The sequence below is a fragment of the Macadamia integrifolia genome, chromosome 12 (assembly GCF_013358625.1).
Source record: "Macadamia integrifolia cultivar HAES 741 chromosome 12, SCU_Mint_v3, whole genome shotgun sequence".
In the NCBI taxonomy this organism is placed as follows: Eukaryota; Viridiplantae; Streptophyta; class Magnoliopsida; order Proteales; family Proteaceae; genus Macadamia; species Macadamia integrifolia.
The window spans coordinates 1,228,643-1,254,251 of NC_056568.1; the positions used below are offsets into that span (position 1 = coordinate 1,228,643).

General features: G+C 38.3%; 1 protein-coding gene across 1 annotated transcript in view; it reads right to left on the minus strand.

Annotated features, from left to right (window-relative positions):
- LOC122058236 (ABC transporter I family member 6, chloroplastic-like) overlaps positions 1-11,092 on the minus strand; it is a 13,424-nt gene extending 2,332 nt beyond the window's left edge. The window contains exons 1-4 of the mRNA XM_042620826.1: positions 10,705-11,092; positions 9,672-9,722; positions 8,549-8,770; positions 7,568-7,690 (exon numbers count right to left, since the gene is read on the minus strand). Of these exons, the coding sequence (XP_042476760.1) occupies positions 7,568-7,690; positions 8,549-8,770; positions 9,672-9,722; positions 10,705-11,043 (735 nt within the window). The 5' untranslated portion in view covers positions 11,044-11,092. The remainder of the gene's footprint in view (positions 1-7,567; positions 7,691-8,548; positions 8,771-9,671; positions 9,723-10,704) is intronic.
- Between the last annotated feature and the right edge of the window lie 14,517 nt (positions 11,093-25,609).

Sequence of the window (25,609 nt, forward strand, 5' to 3'; positions counted from 1 at the left end):
AAAAAAAAAAAAAACCCAAAAGGGGGAGGGGATGAGTGATTTTTCTCTGCTGCGGGTGTGGCGGTGCGGTGAACATCGGACGGACGAGATGACATCGGCATGTCCTCACCCACGGCAGAGGATGTTTTCACAGGGGGGATGGGAGGGTTCGCACAAAATCTTCTAGGTGAATAAACAGTGTTAGTCTGATTGGTAAAACCTACTCACAATCTCAACATTTTCTTTGCTTTTTGGGCCCAGTGGATTAAAGAGTCAGGTTCCTCAAGTTGTTATTATATTAGTTGAGCCATATTCGTGGGTGATGCAGTTTGGCTATGAATTTAGAATATCTTTTATTTACTTTCCATTTTTAGAGATAGAATTAGTAATGGTAGATTTTTAATTGAACAAGAATTTTATTTCTATTTTAATTAGATGCAATATTTGGTTCAAATAGGAAAGTAGGTCTGTTTTCAGTCTTTAAATAGGTTTATTGAACTCAACTGAGAGATTGAATTGAATGAATTGGAAAAATTATGTTTTGGTTTGAATCGATGACTGCTACGGGTGGTTTTCTTATCTGATACTCTTCCTTTCTTCCTCTCTATTATTCTGGTTTTCCCTTATCTTCTCCTTCTTCTTACTGGTTTTCTCTCCCAGCCCCTGTTCTAGGTGGTAGTTGCAGCTCCTTAGAGATCGTCAGATCTCCTTCGTTCCTTTCCCTCTCTTCTTGAAACTTGGCGTGGCTGTTCTGTACTTAAGGGCGACTGAAACCTTAGAAACTTGGTCCTAGTTGAAGCTCCTATTGAGAGAATCGAAGCCAGGGTCAGCCTGGTTCTATTCCCTGCACCAGATCTGAGTTGCAAGTGCTTTTGATACTCGTTGCTTGCTGATTGTGGTCCCTATCTGCTGGAATCAAGAGGTCACAGGGTTGGTAGCCCACGTTTGAAATTTCAGGGCAAACCAAAGCCTGGTGATGATTTTCTCTCAAGAGGCTGCCGCTGATTTTTTTTTTTTTCCATCCTGTTCTGTTCTTCAATGTTACACCAAAGGTAGAAGAAGACATTTTCTTTATATTGCATTTCAACCCTTTTCCTGATATTCTTATAAGGCCCCTAGTTCTGAAATTCTATTTCATCTCAAACCCTCCATCAAATTAATTTTCAGAACTGAGCTTTTCTTTGGGATTAATTCCAGATTTGTCCCTATTCACTTATGTCACTCTAAAAGGGATTTAAATTGTATTAGAAATTACAAGATTGCCACTAAATTATTAAATTGAGGTATTTTGTCATTCTTGTGGGCCCAAAGCGATCCGATTCCTGTTCTTGGAACCCGGATCCGCATCAGTGGGTCACCTTTAACCATTGTAATTGTCGAATTCCTCTTGATTTCCACAATGATTCATCTTCACAAGGATACAGCTCAAACAACTTCACACTGAAACATGCTCACATGATAACAATAGAGCCAATTAAATGATCAAAATAATCTTTTCGCTAAATCTCTCAGCATATTTAATGTAGACTAGGGTAGGGGTCTAACCAAGTCTCAATCTGCAGGAAATTTCAAACCAAAGAACAATCAGTCCAATCCCAAACAATATAACAGAAATCAGAATGTCATCTATCAGCCCAGCAGAATATCGATCTCAAGAGATAAGGATAACTGAATTCCAGTCAACAGTGGTTCTTTAGGATTAAACCAGGAACAGATAGGAGTCCAATCAAGTTCAGATCAGCAGAATAATGCAAATAGCAGTCCAGAAATTACTAACAGCAAGAAACAAGTCTACCGATTTAATACCACGGTCTACAGGTCACTAAAAGATGAAAACAGGGAGAAATAAAATAACTCAACAATCTGAGGTCAGATTGCTCTCAAATCTGGATTGAGTTCTCCTTCATACCAGTAGTACCTTAGGTTTAAAAATCAGACAAAAGTGACCAGCAGATGGAGCTGGACAGAGGTCAACAGTTCCACCCAAAAACTCCGTAAATATAAACATGAAAGAGAATAAGAAACTTGAAGAGAGCCTCCTGGACTTCTCGCCGCAAGTAGTCGCTTATATCAAACACCAAACCCAACACCTTGATCAGTCACAAGGAAGACTCCATAGAGACCAGCGACAGCAGTAGCAACTTTTTTTCATTATTCAAAATCGTTTGAGGCTTAATGGGAGCCCTCTTCTTTATTTAAAATAATGATGGGGGTTACATAAAATAGAAACGAACTTTAGTTTCCAAAAACTGAAATAGAAACTTATAAAATAGAAGGTCCTCTAGTTACTAAAACTGGAAAGAGAAACTAGGAATTAAAAGTAATGAAATTAGAAACTAAATAAACTGGATTTATAAACTAAATAACCCCATCAATCCCCAACTAAAAAGGAAACTAACTAGTAATCCCGTACTCAATCTTAGAACCCCCCTTTTAGACCCATAAAAGTGGTCTATTACACTCAAAACACATGGGATCAAAGGCCTAACATGTATGGAACCCAACCCTAGGCTTAATCCTAATAAAATAAGCCTTTTTTGGTGATTAATCTGCATCAACTCTCCCCTTCTTGAAAAAATTTGTCGTCGAATTTTGCAGTGATGAGGGAAAAACAACAAGTGTGTAGCAGCTTTAACCATTCCCAAACAAAATTTTGGTTGCTTGTGGAATCTAGTCTTCAAGGCGTGGAGCTTTCTCTTTGAAGAATCATGATGTCATAACAAACTCTGTATGTTCGACGTCTGAATCGATACCAACTGTGAATGTTCTATGAATAGAGTCATCAACGTTGGTAACCTTCCCATCAAGGATTGGAAAAAAACTCTTCCTTCTCAGTTCTCATCATGAATCTCAAAGACTTGTTGTGGAGTGCTTTCACCCACTACCTCATCTTCCACGGCCTTAATCTTGTCGACTATGCTTTCTTCAAAGTAGAATTCTTTAATGGAATCTTCTATCTCTCGACCTTTCTATCTTTGAATCTTCAAGAACTATCTCTTCAATGTGAACCTTAACTTCAACTTCTTTTGGTTTAAATAGAGGTATCTTCACTACCCATGGAGAGATTATAGGTGCTATTAATGATTCTGACACTAGCACATCGTTCCACTGCAGCTAATTGTTCATGCATTCGCACAATTCCTTGACTCATCTGCATCAAATCCTTAAAAATATAATCGAAGACCTCAGGACTTATTTCACCGTTGGTCATGTTCAGCTCTGATAGCCTTCCAAGGTTGTTCTCTGCCATGCTCTGATGCCACTTAATGTAGACTAGGTAATGTAGACTAGGATAGGACTCTAACCCAGCCTCCAACTTCAAGATCTTTTAATCCAAGAACAACAAACCAATCCCCACACACTAGCACAAATCAGTCCAACAGAATAGCAACAAATAAGCAGGCTATCGGTCTCCCACAACCAGTATCAAATAGGACAGAACAGTAATAATCAAATATGAGTAAACCAGGGACTTCAGATAGTTCAAATAGGTTCAAACCAACAGCAGACAATGAACCACAGTCCAACCATTACTAATAACAGCAACAGGTCTACCGATTACAGTGATAAAATCCATAGGTCACTAAAAGACGAAATCTGAGAGATTTTAAATAACTCAAAATCCAGAGGTCAGAAAGACCTCAACTCTGGATCGAGTTCTGTCCTAGAGGGGAGGAATCTCTGATAAAAAATTCAGAGCAATCGGACAAAAAAACAGACCAGAACAGAATACGAAAATTCTTCACAGAACTAGCTATCGCTGGGCAGATCTGAAATATAAATACCTGAGTTGTTGAACACTAGTAGACCTTGAAATAACCTTTGAGAATAAAGAAAATAATTGAAGAAGAAGAAAACACTTGTAGTAGATCCTCCGGGCTTCCCACCGCAAGGAGTCGAATGGATCAAACACCACTCCCTTCCATTGTGATCAAACACACAGCAGTCTCAGCAGAGACATAGCAGCAAGCTTCTTTTTTCATTCATAAAATCATGGGCTACTAATGAGCCTTGTCTTTATCTATAATAGTGATGGGGTTACAAAATAGAAACTAAACTTAGTTCTCAAAAACTGAAATAGGAAACTAGTAAAATAAAAACTCTTCTAGTTACTAAAACTGGACATAGAAACTAGGAAAATTAGAAGCTTACATAAAATAGCAACTACTTATTTCAGAAACTAAATAATGAAACTAGTGAACCCCATCACAGCCCAACTAAAAAGGAAACTAATGAAAAAAAGAAACTAACTAATAATCCCGTACTCAATCTTAGAGCCCCTTTTTTAAACCCATAAAAGTGGTCCAATACACTCCAAACCACATGGACTGAAGACCCAACACATATACAACCCAACTCTAGGCTTATTCCTAATAAAACAAGTCTATTTTGGTTCTTAATCTGCATCACTAGGGTAGGGGTCTAACCAAGTCTCAATTTGCAGGAAATTTCAAACCAAAGAACAACCAGTCCAATCCCAAACAATATAACAGAAATCAGAATGTTATCTACCAGCCCAGCAGAATATCGATCTCAAGAGATAAGGATAACTGAATTCCAGTCAACAGTGGTTCTTTAGGATTAAACCAGGAACAGATAGGAGTCCAATCAGGTTCAGATCAGCAGAATAATGTGAATAGCAGTCCAGAAATTACTAACAGCAAGAAACAAGTCTACCGATTTGATACTAGGGTCTACAGGTCACTAAAAGACGAAAACACGGAGAAATATAATAACTCAACAATCTGAGGTCAGATTGCTCTCAAATCTGGATCGAGTTCTCCTTCATACCAGTAGTACCTTAGGTTTAAAAATCAGACAAAAGTGAACAGCAGATGGAGCTGGACAGAGGTCAACAGTTCCACCCAGAAATGGCTATCGCCTGGACAGATCTGAGGTGAGCAGAGAAAAATACCTGGGCAGCAGTACTCCGTAAATATAAACATGAAAGAGAATAAGAAACTTGAAGAGAACCTCCTGGACTTCTAGCCGCAAGGAGTCGTTTATATCAAACACCAAACCCAACACCTTGATCAGACACAAGGAAGACTCCATAGAGACCAGCGGCTGCAACAGCAGCAACTTTTTTTCATTATTCAAAATCGTTCGAGGCTTAATGGGAGCCCTCTTCTTTATTTATAACAATGATGGGGGTTACATAAAATAGAAACTAACTTTAGTTTCCAAAAACTGAAATAAAACTGATAAAATAGAAGGTCCTCTAGTTACTAAAACTGGAAATAGAAACTAGGAATTAAAAGTACTGAAATTAGAAACTAAATAAATTGGATTTAGAAACTAAATAATAAACTAAATAACCCCATCAATCCCCAACTAAAAAGGAAACTAACTAGTAATCCTGTACTCAATCTTAGAGCCCCCCCTTTTAGACTCATAAAAGTGGTCTATTACACTCAAAACACATGGGATCAAAGGCCCAACATGTATGGAACCCAAACCTAGGCTTAATCCTGATAAAATAAGCCTTTTTTAGTGATTAATCTGCATCAATATGATATCATTAGACCCTCAGAACCAAATATATGATTAATCATATGCAATCAGGTCAGATTTTCCCAACCAATCTAGATCAGTTCCTGTTCCAATCCCTGGATTCAATCAAAGGTGGATTCTGATATACCCATTTTTTTCAATTTAATAATGATCTGAAGCATGACATACCAGTTTATAATTGGATCAGGTTTAAATGTATAATGGTGGTTATTGTTATAGTTGTCTATGAATTAAATTTTGGGTAATTTACAGCGCCACCCCTTGGAGAATGCCAGTATTATAGGAACACCCCATCTCTTTCACCAAATTAGACTCAGACCCCTTACCGTCAGTCTCTATTAAGTGATGCTATGAAATGACACTTTAGCCCTTATGAGTAAAACATGTTTATCTTATTATCCCAAAATTACCCCTCTTCTCTTTCCCCCAAATACTCTCAGATCCCATTCTCTCTCTAGAATTCGCTCAATTTCTCCCCTAATTTGCTTCGAATCTATCATCTCCTTCGATCGTCAAAAACTTTAGGAGCTTTCTTTTCCAGAGGTCTCGAATTTTTTTTTTTTTTTTGTGGAATCGTTCTATCAGACGAAAAATTGCGGAAAATCTGCTAAAAGTTTGATGTCTAGCGTCGGAGCTCCAAATAGCTTGGCGCAGCCATCGGGGCAGATCCTCCAACAGCAGCAACAACAACCGTCAAAGCGTCACTTTCCCTTCTCGTCCACAAAACCGTCGATGATTACCTTCGGAGAACCACAAGGTTCCTGACCAGGAAGCTAAAGCGTTAAATCTACTGTGAGAAACGAGATGATATTAGATCACTACAGTCGAACTCTGAGATATTCATACATTGTTCTTTAAGGCTTCTGCTTGCTTCTTCCCCTTTTTGAATGTCTCTCTTTTAACCTTCTCTTCTTCTTCTTCTTCTTCTTCCTCTCTCAATCACTCAATTAGCCCGAGCTTCTACTCCGTTTTTCCTTTATTTTTCTTAGGAAACATGTTAGATGCTTTAATCAATCAATGGATCGCTCAGCTCATCACATATCCCTTACAAACTGTATTTTCTGCTTTTCTTTTATTAATTTTTTTTTGGAATTTTCTTTATTGTGATATGCCAATTGTTGCATTTTTTATGGTTTAATTTTGACAAATTTTTTTTTTTAATGGGTTGCTCCAATCTAGGTTAACACTCATCAACAGACCGATCGAGATCCAAAGAAGTCGAAGACGAAAGTTGGAACGATTTAACAAATATGTCTTGTCAGGTTCTGTAATCTTCAACTATTACTTTTACTGATTTTTTTCTTTTTTTCTTTTTTGGCATTATATATTGATAAGCATATTTCTTTTGGGTTTAATGGATTACAGGTTGCTAAACGGGAGGGATGGGAGCGATTAAGGGTAAAATGGTATTTAGAAAAAAAATGAACTGCTGATGTCAGCATTCTTGGTATATTATGTAACAGAGACTGACGGTAGGGGGTCTGAGTCTAATTTGGTGAAAGAGAGGGGGTGTTCCTATAATAATGGCATTTTCCAAGGGGTGGCACTGTAAATTACCCTTAAATTTTCCCCAAATCGCCATTTATATTTATGTATAGTTCATGATTATTCAGTACCTTAGGAAACCTGAGGGTTAACAACTGGAAGGTAATAGGTTTAAACCCACTTGTGACATTGAACTTTCTGCTGTTTAAAGTCAGTTGGGATAAATCTTATGCAGTTTTGAGTCCATTCCAAACTCAAGTTTGAACCCAATAACATTAGATCCAGGAGAGCTTGGATCCAATGCAGAATAATAGATATGGTCTTACCTACATCAAACTGATTACAACTGATTACACCCTCCCCCCCCCCCCAAAAGGGACCAAAGAGAAAGAGGGAGGAGGGGGGAGGGGAGGACTGATCAAAACCCTAAAATCTAAGTGAAATGACCACCATGCAATGATTAGTCATAGTTTCAGATAGTCTCCTACTCTCATGTATGGAATGATAATGTTCAAATAAAATTTAATTTTAAATATCAAATTAAATTAGTATACTTGATAGAATTCATCATGATGAGCCAAATTGATACCGCAAGTTGCAAAATCTCATTCCGTTTCCTTTCACCACCACTAAATCCTTCATTCACGTTTCGGTTCAAGAAGTCCGGCTTCATATTGACAACTCCCAGCTTGGAAGATATGACATTCCAAAACTGCACCAATGACGAATAAAGTTAGTGATCTTGTTTCTTTTCTATATTACACAGGATAAATTGATGCACTAATATAGTTTTATAAAGAGGGTGGACCTTAGTGCAACGGTAAGGTTGCTCCATTGTGAACCAAGTGGTCACGTGTTTAAGTCAGGAAACAACCTCTCTGCAAACGGGGGCCCTGGGTACGCCCTTTTAATCTAGTTTTTTTTTAAATGACAAACACATTTCCTGAATATATTATAAATAAGCATAGAATTCAGTGTTTGTAAAACAAATTTACCCACCTCAAAGTCTGCTTTCAGATCATGTATCTAAGGTATCCAGGATCAAAGAATTTCCAAACAGTAGAATGCTAGTACTTTACAGTTAACATTGAATCCCACCAAAAATAATTGGAATTTTATAGTTCTTTATCATATACTAGATTAGGATTTGAGAAGCCACTTTAGTTTCTGCAGAGATTATGACGTCACAGAAAGATGTTTATCCTTCTGCTTTTTTGCAGGAAAAATGTTTCATTATAGTTGAGAACAGTAAGTTTACCATATTTCATGTCCAATAATCTAGTAAATCCACTATCATAGTTCTCTCAGTCAAATGATGAATTAGAAAAGACAAAACTGTCTCTATGCTCTGGACAATATGCACATACACATTGACCAGATAGAATTCATATTTATTCAAATTAATAAGAATACATATTTATTTAAATTAATAAGAATACATATTTATTTAAATTAATACAAAGAGCGTATCCCAGATTTAAATATTCTTCATAAAAGTGCATAAGAGGACTGAATAAGAAGCAAGACATGTTACATGAATAAAATCAAGGTACTGCAGATGGATCTATACCTCAATAGGTCCAAGCTCAGGATGATCAAGTTTTCGCATTCTAGCATTGTATGCCATATTCAGAAAGTCCATGTTGCTTACACCTGGGATCTCAATTGGGGATTGGAAGCTCATAAAAAGCCCAGCAAGAGATCTTTCTTCAGGGTCCATGTCAAGCAAGCTTTCACCTTTGAACATAACACTGCCTCCCGTAACCTTATAGTCTGGATGGCCAACAAGCACCTGCAGTAAATAAGCCTTACTTTTTTTCCTTTTTCTTTTTTTATTATTTCTTAATAATACAAAGAAGTGGGAATCGATTTGTAACTGAAACTTCATGCAGCAAAGAAAGGTATTAAGGGCCATCAGCATAGGCACTTAATAAATAACAGCTCTGCATGGGCTAAAAGATACTGAACAAAAACACTGTAAAGTGGATAGCTCAGCTGTTTTGAGATCATTTTGACAATTCCAGAGATTAGAAGGCAAAAATTGGCTGCTGTCAAAATGATGTACACAAACTACAAAAACACAGTGTTAGCATAGATGTTGAGGATAGGACTCATGCTTTGAAGACAAAGTAGGACCAAAGAAAAAAGGACGAAATATAATAAAATCTCAAGGAAATACATTTGTGAAAAGAACCCCAAGGCGGTTGCCGAGTTGGCAAGGGACCTTCGCCTCAGGAAGCATGTGGTTTTGAGTTCGACTCTTCTTACCTCCTTAGGATCACTCACACGGGGATGTTTAGTGCTCTTCACTACTTTCAATGAAAGCTGAATGGTTTTCATTCAACCCCAATATGATCCGGTCCATGTGGTTGTGGGGTCAATATGGGCCCGTTGGACTAGTCAAGCCGAAGGCCTAAATACGCGTTGTTAGAAAAAAAAAAAAAAAACCACTTGTGAAAAGAAATCTTGCTCCCCTAATCTGTATTTTGACAAATCCCAACCATAACCACTGCTAAAGCATATCTAACATATCTGCTACAACAGGCACATTGTAACCTCAAGCGTGGCCAAGAATAGAATCATAAACCAGCCAAAATCTCATTGAAGAATGAAGATCACTGCTTGGATACATAGTATTCCAACCAAATAGAATATTATTATTGAGTTTAACATCCTAGTGTAGAATCACCAACCTTAGCAAATGTGCTCTTTCCAGAGCCATTCTTCCCCATGACTGCATGGACCTACCAAACAGAATACGTAAGCAACATTAAAAGTAAAACATCAGATGACATCACCAAATTAGCAAGCAATAAAAGGAAACCAGACTTAAGTTAATAGACAATTAAAGGAAACAGTAAAAGAAAAATCAAAGGACAGTCTTTCAAAACTACCCACCATGGGCGGAGTTAACATTCTCAGAAATCTCATACTCAAGAACGTCATTAAACAAAAAGCCAAAAAGAAACTGATCTGCAACTTTGCATTTGATTACCAATGGTGTAACTATAAATTGGACCAACTACATCCAGGAGTTGAGTTTTTCAATAAATTTTCATTCTTTTTCCCTGATAAAATCTTTCAGGAAATTTTCAAGCAAAATGGATAACACAGATGTATTAAACAACGCAATAGTATTGATGAATCTTTCCCTCTATTGACATGTATCGTTACCTACTTGGGGCATAAAATAATTATGTGATATCGTATCACGATGTTCATCCCAAGTAAAAGTGTGAGACTGGAGGGAGAGAATGATCAAGATGAACCACCATGACAGTTTACTTGCAAACTACCACCTCAGTTGAACAAGAGCACAATCAATAGGCCAGCTTTGTCACATCAGAGTGGACCTATGAAGTGAAAAATGCATTTATTCAAAGCGAAATGGCAATGACAGAGGATCTGTCTTCGAACTTGGACTACGTTCCAGCATTCGGGCAGCATCAAAGGTAATACTGAAAGAAAATTCTTATAAATGCCTGCACCGAATTATCCATTCATAATTTCAATTCATGCTCACGGCTTAGTGGATGCCGAATCAATTGCGCATTTACACTCCACCGAAGAAGCAGAAAAAGTGGAATGCACTGCGTTTCCTAAAGAGAGTGTTTTGGTTGCAAAGACAAGTGAAAATCATCACAACACCTTTAACGGTAGAGTATTTTGGGAACAGGAAATCCCCAATTTTGCAGCCAATTCAGAAGCTATGTATGTAAAGATTACCTCTCCTTGGCAGATGACGAGGTTGACACCATTAAGAATCTGTTCTTTCGATTCTGCGATGACAGCGGTCAGATCCTTGACCTCAAGCAGAACCTCTCGAGACTCTTCCTCGCTATCTATTCCGGAAGTTGCCGGAGAATCGACGTGAAGGCTTGTGTTCAGCTTTAAAGGTCGATGGATCCATGGAGGCGAAGAAGAAGAAGAACGAAGTGAAGGGAGGGAGGTGGAGGTGGAGATGGTGAAAGCGCGGGAATTCGGCAACGACTTTCTGAAGGAATAAAGACGAGAGGGGGAGGAGGAGGAGGGAGGGGCATGGAGTGGGAGATAAAGAACCGCCATTGAAACGGCCCAGACGCTTTTGGAGCGAATCAGCGAAACTGATACCTTTCGATATATCACGAGGCAAATACCTAGTAAAATGACATCCGTTTTAGTAAATTACACAGAGGAATTATTATTGTCACACGTCAGTTATTTTTCAATTTACCAAAAAAAAAATTCAGTTATTTTTCATAAGTAACAAGGTATGTATGCCATGTGGATAGATGATGTGTCATTTATAATCATTGAATAAAGAGAACATGATTTTTATAAATCACATGTCGAATTTTAGAGTATAATTCAATCAAGGGACCGTCTAGAGCGTATCTGACGAATGGGGAGACCTATCTATTTGCATGCACTCCAAGACCCTTTTTCATCCATCAAATGCATGTGGACGGCTTGGAAAAATTAATAATACATTATTTTTAGTAGAAAAACAAAATTTAACAATACATTAAGGTTGCTTGAAGACAAGGATAATATAAAAGATTTTTTACATCAACTTCCCCTGTCATTTGTCGTAATTACATAATCCCCTCTGAAAATTAAAAAATTACATTTAAACCCACCCAAACTAACACCGTGGGAGAGGTATTAGTTTTTTAAATGGAAAAGATGATTCTGGCCCCTTCTTCTTCTTCTTCTTCTTCTGTCAAAAACTAGTTTCGCCATGTTTTCTTGCAGAGACCACAAACAATTCAAACTGTTGTTGTTGTTGCTGACTCAGAGGACCAGCCGACAACCTACAGTAGGATCTTTCAAGACAGGTCATCGAGCCTCTTATGTCCATAACCCCTATTTGTTACAGCACCTAATTCGAGGTTTTGTTTAGCTATAATTTGGGGTTTTGTTCAGCTACCCAAAGGGGTCATTCGACCAAGAGAAGAGTTCCAGCAGAGGTTGTTACAACCATTCTTGGTACAATTCAGGAGTTTCCTATTTTTGGGTACAGACCAACGCACATCAGATCTTCCAAATTAAAGGCCATTAAGGCTGAGATTTTGAGGATCAACTAGGTCCTCTCCAAAGGATATTCGACCAGTACAAGTTGGCCAACATAAGCTTCTATCATATGTTCTTGAAGATCCCACAAGTTCCCTAATTTTGAGATCTGAGATCAAGAAATTTCCGATGTCCCAATTCAACCAGCAAAACATGGAGATATTTTGGGGGTTTGTTCCTCCTCATAGGACATACAATCAACCAGAGTTGGAGCTCCATCAAAGCTACAACCTTTTGGGTTTCGTTTTCTATTGAAAACGAAAAACTACTATTTTGGGGATTTTTCTTCTCGGGGTTCACCGCCGCCACCTCCTTCTCTATCCACTCAGCCACCTGTGGTGGCTTCGCAACAGTCTCTAGTGTTATCACCACCACCATCGTTGAGTAGTTCTCCTCCTCCGCCTTCCTCTGTGGCACTAGTGGCCTCACCACCTCCATCGCCTCTGCCTGTTTTTGTCTCTCCACCTCTCCCACCTTCGGTAAACCCACCTAGACGACATGGCAATGCTGCTCTACTCATCTGGCACCACTGGCGCCAGCAAGGGCATGGTTTTTTCGGAACTTGATCACGATGGTTCAAACAGTCCTGAGCCGTTTTAGGTTGGAAGACAGAGAGTAGACCTTCATCTGTACCGTCTCCAAGATATGTACTTTTCCTTTTTTTTCTTCTTTTTATGACTGTGATGTAAATCCAAGATGAGAGTGATCCTTCTTCATCATATCTTCAAGCGAGGAGACGATCTTGGCCCACTTGATGGAGAGGTTGTCGTGTTGTCCGATGAGAACGACGGGAAGACCTGTGCCAGAGAGCTTAGGGAGAAGGGGTTGAGTGGTGAAGAAGAAGAAGAAGAAGAAGAAGAAGAAGAAGAAGAAGGTGGTAAAATCGTATTTTCCATCTCAAAAACTAACACCTCTCTCACGGTGTTAGTTTGGGTGGGTTGAAATGTAATTTTTCAAATTCTAGGGGGGATTATGTAATTTTGGAAACAATAGGGGAGGTAGATGTAAATCGCCCTAATATAAATAAGGTATCCCTAAATGAAGTCTACTACTACACCAACGTGAGGACCAATGGGAGCACACGCGAAATATCAACAACGTCGAGATTTCTATTTTTCATGGGGGTGGGCCAGTCATTTCACTCCTCCTTGTGTTTGGGAGGGATTGGATGCGAGGGACATAGGAGACTTTTCCAAAGGGAGGAGGAGAGAGATAGACATAGATTTAGGTATACCACTAGCATACCCAGCCTTTGTCAATAAAATTGTATGGGATGTGTTTTCTGTCTAGAGTGCCCCTACGCCTAGACACACAGGTGCAAAATGACCATTCACCCCTCCTGGTTGATGCCCGAACATGTGCTCTCATTGGCTGGGGAGTCGGCAGCATAGGGGCTAAGCTCTCAGACATAAAACTTTCTTCCATTTTATATGTTAGGTGGAGTTGGGACTTTGAACCAAGATAGGCATAACCAGGCTGGGTGGCCAAGCCCAAGCCCAAGCCCAAGCCCAATCCTATCCTGGGTTGAAATTGACATTTCAACCTCGCAACTGGGATTTGGGCTTTATCTTTTGGGTTTGTTTTGGGTTTGTTCCATGAGGGTTATCACAATAAAATCAAAACAAATGGTTCTCATTGTGCATGATGAGGACACCATCACCTAATAACATTGCTATTCCAAGCCCATAAAGCCTTAATCACATAACCCAAGACATTAGTAATTTATTTATATTTTGGTGAATAAATTAATAATTAAATTATTTCCTATAAAAACATAATTATTCTTTAACAGTTTTGTATAAATAGAAACTTCAAGTATATATCTTCAACAAGAGCCCAACCCAACTCCACCTAGTGTTTTTTTTTTTGCTTTTTTAGTTTAGACCCAACTAAAGGCCCAAACAATCCAATCCAATCTTTGTTATTCCTCAGGTTGGCTCGGGCTGGTTTAGGTAAAGTGGTAAACCCAGCCCCCCAGCCCACCTTTTTGTCCAAGTAGGCCAGGTCGGGTTGGGCATTTCATGAATACTGAAATGGCTGAGCTTGAGGCCTGGCATAATTTGGTTTTATTTTAAGCCCAGATTGCTAATTTCACAGAAAATGGGTTCATATGATGTGGTCCGAAGGCTGTCGAGGTGCACAATTCCAATCCAAATTGACCGATTCTCCCGATTCCTAGAACCCTAGTAAAAGATATCACTTCTCTTGTCCTCGTTGATTGAATACAACACGATTCTGTCCTGACATGACCTAATAAGTGAGTGTAACAACGACTAAAAAGGACTGAAAACATACATACATAAACAAATGAGATAAGAGACACCAACTTATGAGTTATGATTGTGAAGGACTGGACAACATTTAGTGGAAGGAATAAGGATGGCTGCTCCACTCAATTGTTTCCCATTCCCCCGCAAGAAAATGTGCCTCCCAATTAGCTTCACATAGACAATACTCTAACCTATATGTCATTGTTGCACTCACTTGGCTTGGTAAAGATATCACTTCCCTTTCCTCTCCATTAGGGTGAAGGCACACCTGGGCCTTGGCCTGGTTTGCAATGTTTAGTAGAGTACTTGTATGAGGGTTGATCACTTGATCAACTTCTCTCAAGTGTATCGGTGCTTGGTTTATATCAATTTTCTTTCTTTCCAAGAAGTGTGGCATTGGCCCTGTGGTAACGCAAACCTAAAATGATGTAGAAGATAATGGAAAAACAAGAACAAGTAATGCACACAGATTTACGAGGTTCGACAAGATTGCCTACATCTCCAGTGAGATGATATCATGCTTCACTATCAATGGAGAATAGTTATAACGCTCGTCCCTCACACCTCTCAGTATTGCTTGCATTACAGAGAAATAAACCCTCGCTACAAATATATAGCAAAAAATCTTAATCCGAAAAGTACACAATTGCCCTCAAATAAAAAATTCGAGCGGGGGGCTGAGCCCCCCTACACCTCCTGCTATGCAGGGGGCCTCCTGCCCCCCTTGCAACCCCACAGCCCTCTAACTGGCTAACGGGACAGCCGTCCTGCCTGTCGAGGCGCTGCACTAGTACTCTCTGGGTTAAACTGTGACGGAATAGAAGACATCGTACACCAACAATCTCCACCTTGACTTGAATTCTGTCGAGCCTCCTGTAAAGATAACTTGTAGATGTCTTTATCCCCATTATCAGAGGTACAAACTCGCACCTATTTGGTGCGTCCCTCATCTTCAACAATGAGTAATATTAATCAAGTCCAAACAGGACTCGAACTTCTCTATAGTAACTGGCTTGGTAAACATATCTACAGGATTGAGATCTGTATGAATTTTTCTCAAGTGAATACTGTCTTCTGACACAAGCTCCCTTATCTTGTGAAATATTACATCAATATGCTTTGTCCTTGCTTGAAATACCTGATTCTTTGCAAGATGTATGGCACTATACTGTCACAATATAACACTGTACCTCCTTGCTCCAACCCCGACTCATGAACCAATCTAGCCAACCAGACTCCTTCCTTTGCAGCCTCAACTACCGCCATATACTCTACCTCTGTAGTGGACAATGCAACTGTAGACTGGAGTATCACCCTCTATGATATAGGTCCACCAGTCAATGTAAATACATACTCTGTAGTAGACCTCATCTTGTCTAAATCACCGGCATAGTCAAAATCAACATAACCTGCCAATTCTGTGAAACTTTCCTTACCATTGAACATAACACCTATATCTTTAGTCTTGCTCAAATATCTGAAGATCCACTTAATTACATTCCAATGCTCCTTCTCTAAATTACTCATGTATCTACTAACAACATTGATTGCATGTGACAAATATGGCCTACTACAAACCATAACATACATGAGACTCCCAACTGCGCTAGCATAGGGGACCTGAGACATATGCTCCATTTCCTCATGTGTTGTAGGGCATTTTCTTTCAGATAATTTGAAGTGGTTGGCTAGCGGAGTGCTAACCGGCTTGGCCTTTTTTATATTGAAACGCTCTAGCACCTTTTCAATATACCTCTTCTGAGTTACCTAAAATTTACCTGCATTTCTATTTCTAAGGATTTCCATGCCAAGGATCTTCTTAGCAGCACCAAGATCCTTCACCTCAAATTCAACCCTCAACAAAAACTTCAAAGAGACTATATCATGTTTGTTCTTTACAGCAATGAGAATGTCTTTAACATAAAGTATCAAGAAAATAATAGAATTATCACTTGACACTTTATAATAAATACAACTATCATACTCACTTCTTATGTAGCCAATCTTCATCATGTGGGAATCAAAGCGTTTGTACCACTACTTAGAAGATTACTTAAGACCATAAAGTGACCTCTTAAGCAGACAAACATGATCTTCCTTTCCCTGCACCTTGAAACCTTCAGGTTGTTTCATGTAAATATGTTACTCCAAATCACTATGAAGAAATACAGTCTTTACATCAAGTTGTTCAAGCTCTAAATCATACATGACCACTAAAGCAAGTAGTACTCTGATCGAAGTGTGTTTCACCACTGGAGAGAAATATTTCATTGTAGTCTATCCCCTCCTTCTGTGCATAGCCCTTGACTACAAGTCTGGCCTTATACCTTTCACGCTCCTTCTCAAATGCTGTCTCTTTCTTACAAAAGACTCATTTACACCTAATGATTTTTCTTTTCTTGGATTTTTCCATAATCTCCCAAGTCTTGTTCTTCTGTAGAGACTCCATTTCCTCCATCATAGCTGCCATCCATTTATCATGTTGTACATCACTCAGAGTATCATGGTAGGAAGATGGATCACCTGTACCTACAGTGAAGGCATAGGCAACCATGTCCTCACTCGTATCTCACAGGTGCTTTGTGAGTACGCTTTCCTTTATCCTTTGTCACAGTATAGGGAACTTCTACTGCTTCCTGTTGTCCTGGTAAGTCACTTGATGATTCATTCTCTCTTATTGTTTCTGACTCACCTAACTCCACATACACAATAGAACCTTATTTATTTTTAACAACTGCTTGTGAATTGTAATTTGATTTCACCATATGAGACTCATCAAACACAACGTCCCTGCTAACCATAATTTTTTGTGAACTTGAATCCCACAACTTGAATCCCTTTATGACTTTCTTAAAACCAAGAAAGATACACTATTTAGACTTTGAGTCTAACTTGGAACGCTACTCACTCTCAATATGCGCATATGCTAGACAACTAAATATTTTTAGGATAGAATAATTTACTAGTTTTCCTGTCCATACCTCTTCAGGAATTTTACAATTAATCGCATTTGATGGAGACCTATTGATGAGGAAACATGTCATGTTCACTGCTTTTGCCTAAAATCTCTTGCTCAACTCTGCATTCAGCCTCATACTCCGAGCTCTTTCTAGAATTGTTCTGTTCATCTTTTCAGCAACACCATTTTTTTGTGGTGTCTTTGGAACCGTGAAGTGACGTGTAATCCCTTCAGCTTTGCACAATTCTAGAAATGATTTGTATGTGTACTCCCCTCCATTATCTATTCTCAAGTACTTAATTTTCTTTCCTTTCTTTCTTTCTACCTCAGCCTTCCATTCCTTAAATTTAGTGGCACCTCACTTTTATGCTTCATGAAGTAGATCCAGACTTTTCTTGAGTAATCATCAACAAAGGTCATGAAGTATTCTGCCCCACCTTTAGATTTTGTTGTTGAATAACTCTATACATCGTTATGTACATAATCAAACACCCCTTTACTCTTATGTTTTACAGTTTTGAAACTAACCTTGTATTATTTCTCGAACAAACAATACTTGCAGAAGTTCAGTTTATAAGTTTTCACTCCTTTCAACAGTTTCTTTTTATGAAGCTCCATCAATCCTCTTTCTCTCAAATGCTTTAACCACATATGCCATAGATAGGTATCATCTGTATCAAATACTGCATCTTTAGTCACAGATGCTCCACCTATAACTGTGCTCCCTATGAGTCTGTATAGGTTTCCTGTTAGTTGTCCATTTATGACAACCGTAACACCCTTAATAACTTTGAGAACTCCACCTTCTAAATCAGAAGGTTGATTCTTACCTGATGATATAGAGAGTACATCTCCATCATCTCTATCTGAACTGTCAACCATGTTAGCTTCCTCAGATGCCTTATCTACACCTTTCTTCTTTAAGTTCACCTTCCTCTTCAAGCACTCTCTCTTCAGATGACCTTCCTTCTTGTAATAGTAATAAGAGACCTTTGTCTTTTCCCCTTTTGATTTCGATCAACTATTCTCAGATCCTTTCTGATTTGATCTTCCTCTTTCCTACTCCTTATCACCTCTGAAAAGACCTTATCCTTGAGATTTCGTACTACTGTCCTTCTTTTTTGTATCATTGGACATAAGGATAACCACGAATTTATCCATCTCATACAAGAGATTCGTTACTAGGTGATCATATGATTCTGAGAGCGACGATAGCAACAATAACGTCTTATCTTCATCCTCGATCTTAATCTCCAGGTTTGTAAGTTTACTTACAATCTGATTGAACATGTTAAGATGCTCTAATAGATTCGTACCTTCCTCCATCTGTAAATAATACAATTGCTTCTTCACGAACAATTTATTTGTTAAAGACTTCGCAATGTAAATGCTTTCAAGTTTCACCCATAATTGAGGTACAAATTCGATACCTACAACATATTGTAGGGCATCATCAGAAAGATTTAATCGAATAGCACTTACCTTCTTTTCCTCAATCTCTTTTCAATCTTCGTCAGTAATTTTTATAGGTTTCTTCGACTTTCTCAACAACATTTTCGTCAATTGTTGTATCAGAAGATCCCTCATCCTTTTATATCAGAGGGTGAAATTATTTTTTCCATTAAACCTCTTGATATCATACTTAACATTCAATCCCTTCCCTACCATCATGATAGTAAACCCTAGAAAATAGAAACCCAGAGCTCTGATACCAATTTGTGCTAACACAACCCTAAAACGATGCAGAAGATAATGGAAAAAAAAGAACAAGTAATGCACATAGATTTACGAGGTTCGTCAAGATTGCCTACGTCCCTGATGAGATGAGATCCTGCTTCACTATCAATGAAGAATAGGGTTACAATGCTCGTCCTTCACACCTCTTAGTATTGCTTGAATTGCAGTGAAAGAAACTCTCGCTACAAATATATAGCAAAAAACTCTAATCCGAAAAGTATACAATTGCCCTTAAATAAAAAATTCTAGTGGGGGACTACACCCCCTGCTATGCAGGGGGCCTCCTACCCCCTTGCAACCCCCACGGCCCTCTAACCGGCTAGCAGGACCGTTGTCCTGCCTGTCAAGGCACTGCACTAGTACTCTCTGGATTAAACTGTGACGGAATACAAGACATCATACACCAACAGGCCCCTGTTAACCCCTCCATGGGTCTGTACTTGGCCCTAGGTCTACTATGTAATGGCCAATAGGCCCTTGAGTTCGAATAAAAAAAAATAGAGGGTAGATACATCATTTCATAAGAGGGATGAGAGAGAAATAGACACGGGAAAACATTAGCATACAATCATACACTATGCAACCTAAGAGGAAACTAGCAACATTACTTGTTCTTTTTTTTTATGTTGAAAACAACATTACTTAGGGGGGGAGTTTTCAGTCTGGAAGCATGGCTCCTGTAGTAGCGTGGGGGCCAATAAGAGCAATCGTGGAAGCATCAACATGGGGTGAAACTTTTATCTTTCATAAGGATCAAGCCAATCATTTAGCAAGGCTTTTGTGTCTGCGAAAGGAGGCCATTTTTTCCCCATTATTTTACCTCCCCTCTACGTATACGGTTACAATGTTAGATGATGACTTATATACCATTTGACACATGCTACCAATAAAAGTGGGTGGAGAAGCATTTACATAAACAAAATGGACAAATGTCATTAAGAGTGGATAGAGAAGCATTTATAGAAGCGGAATGGACATGTCATCGCCTCCTACGTATAGGGGTATTAGTAGGTAGGAGCAATCTAACACATGCTACCATTAAGAGTGGATAGAGAAGCATTTGTAGAAGCAAAAATGGATAAATGTCTCCTCATATCCGTAGGGACTTAAGTAGATGTGTTCCTCGAGTCCAAATCCTCTCCTCGTGAGATTTCACCATTCATAAGGAATGAAACCATAAATTAATTGTGCATTATATCATGACTTGTGGTATAAATATCTCTTAGACAGTAGGATTATGCGAGGAAGATAGCTCCTCTCCGGCTCTCCCCTCAAGGTCCTACTTGTACGTTTTGGGTGGTTGATATTCCAAAACTCCCTTCCGTCACCCACGGGTGCTCCCATCGCTTATTCCATAAAGATTGCTAGGGACGTGGTCTATTTTAGGCTTTGTAGCTTGCCTTATGGTAAGGGTCAAAAAAGGACATTGACCTATCATGGTAGGACCATACGATAAATCATCCATCGTCCAACCCTGCACTTTTTTTTTGGTAGAAGTCCAACCCCGCACTAGTTGGTTTGTTTCCTTTATGTGGATAAAGATCCAACACGTGGTGGGGTAGTGGATGGAGATATGTCATGGAATCGGATCTTAAAAAGAGTGGGAAAACGTAACACTTACACAAGTGTTTCATAATCGGACAGATTTACCCATGCTTCTAATAAAAATCAAATTTTTATTATATTTTTATCCTTAAACCGTAATAATGTATCAGGATCGAAAAGGTTTGGATTAAAGATCAATCAAGGCTGATATCATTTTAATCCTATGAATATTAATTGATCTGATAGGATTTGGAGGTATGACCATGTAATTGAATATCAGTACTAGATCGACTGTATCAGTCAATCTGTATTAGTGGAACGGTTCAGTTAAATCTATCTAAAAAAATAAAATTTTAATTGAAATTGAGGTTAAAATCGTCTAATATGGCTGATGTGTGTCAGTATCGGTGGATCTTGATACCGATATTAATAACTGTGTTTAGGATAAACTATGACCGATTAAAGTCAATTCCTAAACCCAGGCCATGTGGATGGAATGGATCGTCACTCGTCACCATCAGGGTCAACTCCTTTATTGTGGTTATAGTTGGTAGTTGATAGCTGACCCCACCATCCGTTCGTTTTCCATCCTTCATAAATATTGTATAAAAAAAAAAACATTTGTCTTCACACGCAAGAAATTCAATGCATAAACACATGTCTTGATACGTTCTAAGGCATCGAATCTGAGCCGCCACCTTTATTACGCAATAGAGGAGTTGAATCCCTCTTATTCACGCAAAAATCTTCCATAGGGAGAAAATGAGATTCAACAGTTAGAAAGCATCTGATGGCCCTCATAGCTGTTGGATTCTCATTATCATTTACTGTTCGTCAAAGAGGATTTTTTTTTTACTAGCACAGCAATCGTCACAGTCTCCACTTAAATCATAGATATACAGATAGGGAATTGAACATGAGACCATGTGCCTATCCACACAATCCCCAATTCATCCTAATCATATGGGCAACCCACGAATGGATAAAGGATTTTAACCCCTCTTATTCTCTTATAAATCCACAAAATAACACGTTTAGGATAAGCTCTACCTAGAAAAGAATGCATATCCAAGGTTTGTCCCGAAGTTCCACTTCTCACTTGAAGTGTTTAGGAATTTGGTCAATGGATCAATCGCCCCAGCAACATTTAAAAAAAGGCACTTCTATCAATTCATAGAATTAAAGAACGTCACTTCTTAGTGTATCTTATATCCACACACATCTTGTATGGTCCTCTTAAGCTCTCATACCGGCTCCTTGTGGGCCCTTTGTATGACCTCAACACCAAAAAAAATAGAAGAAAATATTGTCAAGGATTAGCAAGGAAGTGTGACTTTACAACGATGGCTCCTTTCTCACTCAATGTAGAAAACAAAGAGAAGCAGATTCTTTTTGACAAGGAGTCAAAGGACTCTTCATATGTCTTACCCTGTCTTACTCGTTTTTTTCTTATGACAACCCTCATGTCCTCAGTCTTACGGTCTTACAGATTCTTACATAAAATGTCTTAAGGGGAGTGACGGGATCCACAGCTGCCGTATTGTACATCCTTCTTCTTGTCTAGTGCGAGCTGGTTTGGAATCTTTTTTCCTCGGGAATTGGGTATCCATAGCTAAGGTTAAATCCCTGTACTCTGACACATTCCTTGATCGAATAATCTGTCAATTCTCAACTCTCATCAACCATTTTCTCATCATATCATATATTGGCGGTTTCTAACGGTGGTCCACCACTTGGCATTCCATAATTCCCTTGGGTCAATCAGTTTAATTTCAAATAATTAGTCCACAACACGTAAGTGGTACGGACTAGGGTGTCCATTCGTGGCTCGACCTGATTAAATCGTTTATAGATCGATTTGATCTGAACTATTTATTAAATGTGTCGGACTTGAGCTCGATTCATTTACACATAGTCGGTCTCGATTTTTCTATTTAGAACATCGGGTGCCTAATCGAGATCGACCAAATAACATCCGATTGAGATCGGCTTATTATGCACTTGTCTGGCTCGACCCTTTAATGATTATAGAATACCTATTTTACCCCCCAAATTAAAGAGTAAAAACTAAAAAGTAAAGACATGTTCACATTTTAAGTAATGGTTATATTTGGTATCATTTATTGATTTATTGTCATTTTTTAGGCTTGCATGAGTGGACTAGAATATAAGAGCACATTTTAAAGAGGGCCCGTTTAAAAACCGGTCAAAGCCCGTTTAACATTAAACATGTTCATAGCCCATTTAAAGCCCAACTAAAGCCCGATTAAAGTAGTTCGATTATAGCCTTACGCCGACCGATCAAATATAAAGCGTACCATGCCCTCAATTACTAAGCTCGATTAGTTAAATGGATGGACACGGCGCAGCCTTTGAAAATCTTCAAGCCCGATTAAGCCCAACTAAAACCAGAGCGGCCTGACCGATTGACACCCCTAGTACAGAGAGACATAAAGTGTGGAACATGAATGGGGAAACGAGGCCGAATTTAAGTTAAAGTGGTATTTTTGTTTTCTTTTCTCAGCTTCCAAACATAGGCCTAGAGTTCTAGATCTTTTATTTGCACCCCTAAAATAGTTCCAATTTTGTAACCAATGGAATCAAGTCAAAACCATATATTTGCATATTCATGTATGTATGTTCCGTTAATGATTTGAAGTTAATGTTAAAGTCACATAGGTAATGATTACATATATTTATATTTTAAGTATGAAAATTTCACTTTCATTATCTTTAATTTCCTTTTCAACCAAACATAGTCTTAGGGTTGTCAATCAGAAGATTTGATATGGTTTGTTCAATTTGTTGTGAGAATAGGTGAATTTGGAATCAACCAATAAAGGAGATTTGGTTTGGTATCGGGGTTTGGATTTGATTTCTTATCAATTTGAAATTGGGTTTGGTCTAATTTAGGTTTAATTGGTCATGTACATATACAAAATTATGAGAAAAATACGTTTTTATGATTTTGGGTTAGTCTCAATTTTTTAGTGGTTTTATATCGGTTTGGGTTTGGTTTCGATCCAGTTTTCATGTTTGATGCATTTTTCTAGTTGGTTTAGTGCAGATTTGATTTTTAGCTGGTTTCATAATGCCCCAATCAGAAGTTGATCCAATAAATTTTGGTTGAGTTCAGGCTATTTAATGGTCTGATCTAATTTCAACAGCACGAATCACATTTTTTGACATCCCTACATGCATTGTTTGAGTAAAGGAAACTACAATGGAATCGGTTTTGTCGCCATTCTGAACTGAAAGACAAGAAAAAAAAATAATAAAAAATATATAATAAGACAAAAATTATAATTATACAAAAAAATAATTATGCATTAATTTATTTCCTTCAATTCACATTTTTTTTTTTTTTTAATCTTTTCTTCTCTTTCTTGAATACCAAACATAGCAATTATCAAGGATGTCAGTTGGTTGGATTTCAGTTTTTTATTTTGGTTCTAATTCACTTCAATATAAAATATATACAACTACCAACCCACAAGGTTAGGGTTTCCCAATGACCTTTCATGGGTTAGGGAATGCCACGTACGAAACCCCTATCATTCTCATTTAAAATCTCAACTTGCTCCACAAGGCAAGGGGATTGTAGATGAAGCATAGACGTGGAAGTAGGTGATCCAAACTAGAGATGTCAAAATTTGGCCCCCACCATTAGTCCCGATCTAAATTAATTGATTAAAGCCTGAGACTCGCCCAATTAATTATTAAACGTGTAGAACTCAAGTACTGACTAATTCATAATGTAAGGTAGTGGCCCAACAGCCACCCGATCAGGACTGACCAAATATTATGACCGATTGATAGCCGACAATTTGTAGCCCATTTAAAACATGAGTAACTTGATTACTTTGAGTCTAATTATGAACTAATAACTGATTAATTGACCGGATAAAAACGTATCCATACGTAATCTACATGAGTCAATATACCTAAATGAATGAAAACAGGGGAAGACCTTAAATTGCTAGAGTTAGATTAGGCCCAAACTGGGTCTTCCCGGTTGATACCCTAAATCCAGAAGACAGATCAGCACCTTGGACCATTTGTGGTCCCAGACTTTACCATGTACAATAAATAGACCTTGGTATTAGGTACCTTCCTTACCTTACAGATAATATGTTAAAAGCAATTGTTTTTGTCGTTGGTTAAACAATCCTATTTCCTCCAATCCCATTTGTTTATCTTCACGTTACCATTTTCTGTTACCAAATAAATAAAGATTTGTATTAGTTGTTCATGGCAACCATCAACGTAGAGCTTTGCCTTATTTTACTTTTCTTATTAATTCTTTCTGCATGAAGACCTAAAAGATTAAACATAATTCATTCACAAAGAACCATTTGCTTAGTTTTTTGAAAACAAAAAAAGAATATTGAAGAATTCATTAAGGCCTCTAAGCTGTTTTTAATATTTAATCTTTCAGCGAACTATCATATATAATATTTTTTTTGGGCGGGTAATAGAATTATCATAATATTTTTTAAATAATTATCATGATATTTATCTTATAATAATACATTATAACTCTATTAATTAATTGGGAGAGGGATAGGTATGCTAGCGTAGTACCTAGGAATTAGGAATGCTAGCGGGATATTAGCCGTAAGATTTGTTAATCCTAAATGTAACCGTTGGATGGAGATAACAAATCCAAACTCTCACTCCACCGCTACTACACATTTTCTCTCCCTCTCTTTCTCTCTCCCCGCCCCTGCATCTGTGTTGTGCCGTTGCTACTCGAGTATCACACCTCTTGTTTTTTTTTCAATGGCCCTCTCTCTCTCACCACCATCACCAAGGAAAGGAATGTCAAAACATTTAACTTTACCAGTTTCACCATAGATTCAAGCAAGAACAAGGAAAGGAAAATGGAGGAAATGGAGGAAATTTCCTGGGCGTTCTTCACCCTGGAACCAAGGTAGGCCTCAGCAATTTCACGCATCTTTATAAGGATCATGGAGGAAATTTCCTCGGCAGTGAACTGCTTTTCCTCTCCCTTGTATTCCAACCTGATCATGGGCTTGTCAATGGGGCTAGTAGTAACCTTGAAAGG